At 48.0% G+C, this 4,303-nt stretch overlaps 1 protein-coding gene across 1 annotated transcript in view; it reads right to left on the bottom strand.

Moving 5' to 3' along the window:
* snapc4 (small nuclear RNA activating complex, polypeptide 4) overlaps positions 1 to 4,048 on the bottom strand; it is a 20,884-nt gene extending 16,836 nt beyond the window's left edge. The window contains exons 1-6 of the mRNA XM_078171059.1: positions 3,937 to 4,048; positions 3,797 to 3,840; positions 2,079 to 2,201; positions 1,513 to 1,635; positions 716 to 856; positions 511 to 595 (exon numbers count right to left, since the gene is read on the bottom strand). Coding sequence (XP_078027185.1) covers positions 511 to 595; positions 716 to 856; positions 1,513 to 1,635; positions 2,079 to 2,201; positions 3,797 to 3,840; positions 3,937 to 4,048 — 628 coding nt within the window. The remainder of the gene's footprint in view (positions 1 to 510; positions 596 to 715; positions 857 to 1,512; positions 1,636 to 2,078; positions 2,202 to 3,796; positions 3,841 to 3,936) is intronic.
* Positions 4,049 to 4,303: the final 255 nt, after the last annotated feature.

The following is a 4,303-nucleotide window of genomic DNA, read 5'->3' as shown; positions in this document are numbered from 1 at the left end:
GACACAGAGACAGACAGAGACAGACAGAGACAGACAGACAGAGACACAGAGACAGACAGAGACAGACAGACAGAGACACAGAGACAGACAGAGACAGACAGAGACACAGAGACAGACAGAGACAGACAGAGACACAGAGACACACAGAGACAGACAGAGACAGACAGACAGAGACACAGAGACAGACAGAGACACACAGAGACAGACAGAGACACACAGACAGAGACACAGAGACAGACAGAGACACACAGAGACAGAGAGACGAGGTTATCCTCTGGGGAAATAATCTGCAGGTGGAAAACAAATGGCCGCTGTATGTTCAGTCATCAGTGTGTGAGACAGGTGACATGTGACAGGTGTTATACAAGTGCAGAGTGTGTTAGTCTGTCAGGTGTGAATTGAAGTGAGGACCCTGAATGTCCCTCAGCTACAGATCAGCTGACACTCTGATGTGATGTCACTTCCTCTGTGATCAACAGAGTTTAATGATCTGTTTGTTTTTATTCTCACATCGTTTCATTTTCAGCTTCTTGTCGTCCAGACAGCCGGTCAACCTGCTGGCCTTCTCCTTCGTCTCCTGATTGGCTGGAGGACCCTGAAGACAGACAAGTACAGCGTCTCATTGGTCAGCTGTCAACAGAGACTGTGGTTACACAGAGCAGAGCGACACCGAAAAGATCACAGGTCTGTGATTATATCTGTCTGTGATTCTCACCAGTCCTGTCAGTTTGTCCTTGAAGTACGGTTTGAGGAAGCGGCCCAGGTACATGCCGATTGGCTGCTGGAAGGAGGAGGGGGCGGGCTGTTCACTAGAAGACTCTTTGATTGGTCCAGACAGCTGAGACAGAAGCTCCTTCTACAGACAGAGACGTGACAGATCATCAGTACTGACCTGCAGTTTGTGATTGTGTGTCAGTACTGACCTGCAGTTTGTGATTGCGTGTCAGTACTGACCTGCAGTTTGTGATTGTGTGTCAGTACTGACCTGCAGTTTGTGATTGCGTGTCAGTACTGACCTGCAGTTTGTGATTGCGTGTCAGTACTGACCTGCAGTTTGTGATTGTGTGTCAGTACTGACCTGCAGTCTGTGACTGTGTGTCAGTACTGACCTGCAGTCTGTGATTGTGTATCAGTACTGACCTGCAGTCTGTGATTGTGTATCAGTACTGACCTGCAGTTTGTGATTGCGTGTTAGTACTGACCTGCAGTCTGTGACTGTGTGTCAGTACTGACCTGCAGTTTGTGATTGCGTGTCAGTACTGACCTGCAGTCTGTGATTGCGTGTCAGTACTGACCTGCAGTTTGTGACTGTGTATCAGTACTGACCTGCAGTTTGTGACTGTGTATCAGTACTGACCTGCAGTCTGTGGTTGTGTGTCAGTACTGACCTGCAGTTTGTGGTTGTGTGTCAGTACTGACCTGCAGTCTGTGATTGTGTATCAGTACTGACCTGCAGTTTGTGGTTGTGTGTCAGTACTGACCTGCAGTCTGTGATTGTGTATCAGTACTGACCTGCAGTTTGTGGTTGTGTGTCAGTAGTGTCTCCAGCTGGTCCAGTGTCTCTTGAACGACCTGCTGGTAGACCAGGTTCATCTGTAGACATGATTCTGCTGACATAGACAGACCCAGCTCACTCTGAGGAGACAGACAGACGACAGACAGACGACAGACAGAGTAATTAGTAAAAGCAACAGTCTTATATTCAGATATTAATCTATTCATTCTTTGAATCAGTGGACTGTTTGGTTTTTGACAGACGAGTTATCTGAAGACATGTTAGAGAGTTAAATTCACTTCATACACCAACAGACAGGGGTGCTGGTTTTAAATGCAGGTATAAATAAAATAAAAACATAAATATAGATAAAGTTGGTTGTTAAATGTGTCAGGACAAGCTGACAATAGAAGACTGTGTCTGTGATGTTCAGATGTTACTGACCTCCTCACTGCTGCTGCTGACATCATCATCATCATCATCTGAACAGAAACACACAACAATCAGTCATGTGGATCATTGTTAATGGAGACAGACAGACAGACAGACAGACAGACACACACACACACACACACACACACACAGGGACAGACAGGGACAGACAGGTACCTGACAGACAGGTAGGACTCTGTGGTCCAAGGACGTTCTCCAAGTTCTGGATCTCCTTCTGGATCTTCTCTCTCTGAGCCAACAGACCTGCTGCAGACTGAACACACACACACACACACACACACACTGTTGAGTGATGGTCAGACTACACACAGACCTACAAACTGAGCTACACACTGACCTGCAGACTGACCTACACACTGACCTGCAGACTGACCTACACACAGACCTACAAACTGAGCTACACACTGACCTGCAGACTGACCTACACACAGACCTGCAGACTGACCTACACACTGACCTGCAGACTGACCTACACACAGACCTGCAGACTGACCTACACACTGACCTGCAGACTGACCTACACACAGACATGCAGACTGACCTACACACTGACCTGCAGACTGACCTACACACTGACCTGCAGACTGACCTACACACTGACCTGCAGACTGACCTACACACAGACCTGCAGACTGACCTACACACTGACCTGCAGACTGACCTACACACAGACATGCAGACTGACCTACACACAGACATGCAGACTGACCTACACACAGACATGCAGACTGACCTAAACACAGACCTGCAGACTGACCTACACACTGACCTGCAGACTGACCTACACACAGACATGCAGACTGACCTAAACACAGACCTGCAGACTGACCTACACACAGACCTGCAGACTGACCTACACACTGACCTGCAGACTGACCTAAACACAGACCTGCAGACTGACCTACACACAGACCTGCAGACTGACCTACACACTGACCTGCAGACTGACCTACACACTGACCTGCAGACTGACCTACACACAGACATGCAGACTGACCTACACACAGACCTGCAGACTGACCTACACACAGACCTGCAGACTGACCTACAGACTGACCTACACACTGATCTGCAGACTGACAAACACACTGACCTGCAGACTGACCTACACACTGACCTACGGACTGAACTACATACTGACCTACACACTGACCTACGGACTGAACTACATACTGACCTGCAGACTGACCTACACATTGACCTACAGACTGACCTACACACTGACCTGCAGACTGGCCTACACACTGACCTGCAGACTGGCCTACACACTGACCTACAGACTGAACTACACACTGATCTGCAGACTGACCTACACATTGACCTACAGACTGACCTACACACTGACCTGCAGACTGGCCTACACACTGACCTACAGACTGACCTACACACTGATCTGCAGACTGACCTACACATTGACCTACAGACTGACCTGCAGACTGGCCTACACACTGACCTGCAGACTGACCTACACACTGATCTGCAGACTGACCTACACACTGATCTGCAGACTGACCTACACATTGACCTACAGACTGACCTACACACTGACCTGCAGACTGGCCTACACACTGACCTGCAGACTGACCTACACACTGATCTGCAGACTGACCTATACACTGATCTGCAGACTGACCTACACATTGACCTACAGACTGACCTACACACTGACCTGCAGACTGGCCTACACACTGACCTGCAGTTATTATTAATAATATTGTTATTATTATTATTATTATTATTACTATTATAATTAGTTGTCATTAATGTTGACATCAGTCTTGTTTTTGACTCAGAGGAAGTAGTTTATTCAGACATGTTGCCATGGTAACTAATGAGCGTCTGTGTTACCTGTCTCCCCTCTTCCTGTGAGTCATCATCATCTGATTCATCACCTAAGCAGAGACACAAGACCACTGTTAGAGAGAGAGAGAGAGACAGACAGACAGGTGGACAGACAGACAGACAGGTGGACAGAGACTGACAGGTACCTGTCTCACTGCTCAGCAGTTCCTGTTCAGTGTTTGTTGCAGACAGAATCTGTTCCAGCTCCTCCACCTGTCTCTGGATCCTGTCCCTCTCTGCGGACAGAGACACTGACATGTCTGTGGACGCGTGCACGCGCGCACACACACACACACACACACACACACACACACACACACACACACACAGAGTAACTTCCTGTTAAAAAGGGCTTTGGGCTCAAGTCCGAGTGAAGTCACGAGTCACTGGTGTTAAAGTCAGAGTCAGCTGCATTTCTGTTTGATTAAAGTCAAAAACTTAGATCATGTGACTCGAGTGTGATATTGGCATTAGAGAACCCAGAGCTGAGTGGACACAGTCAAACACAGTAAG

The sequence above is a fragment of the Epinephelus lanceolatus genome, chromosome 9 (assembly GCF_041903045.1).
Source record: "Epinephelus lanceolatus isolate andai-2023 chromosome 9, ASM4190304v1, whole genome shotgun sequence".
In the NCBI taxonomy this organism is placed as follows: domain Eukaryota; kingdom Metazoa; phylum Chordata; class Actinopteri; order Perciformes; family Serranidae; genus Epinephelus; species Epinephelus lanceolatus.
This window is presented reverse-complemented; position numbering and strand designations above follow the sequence as displayed.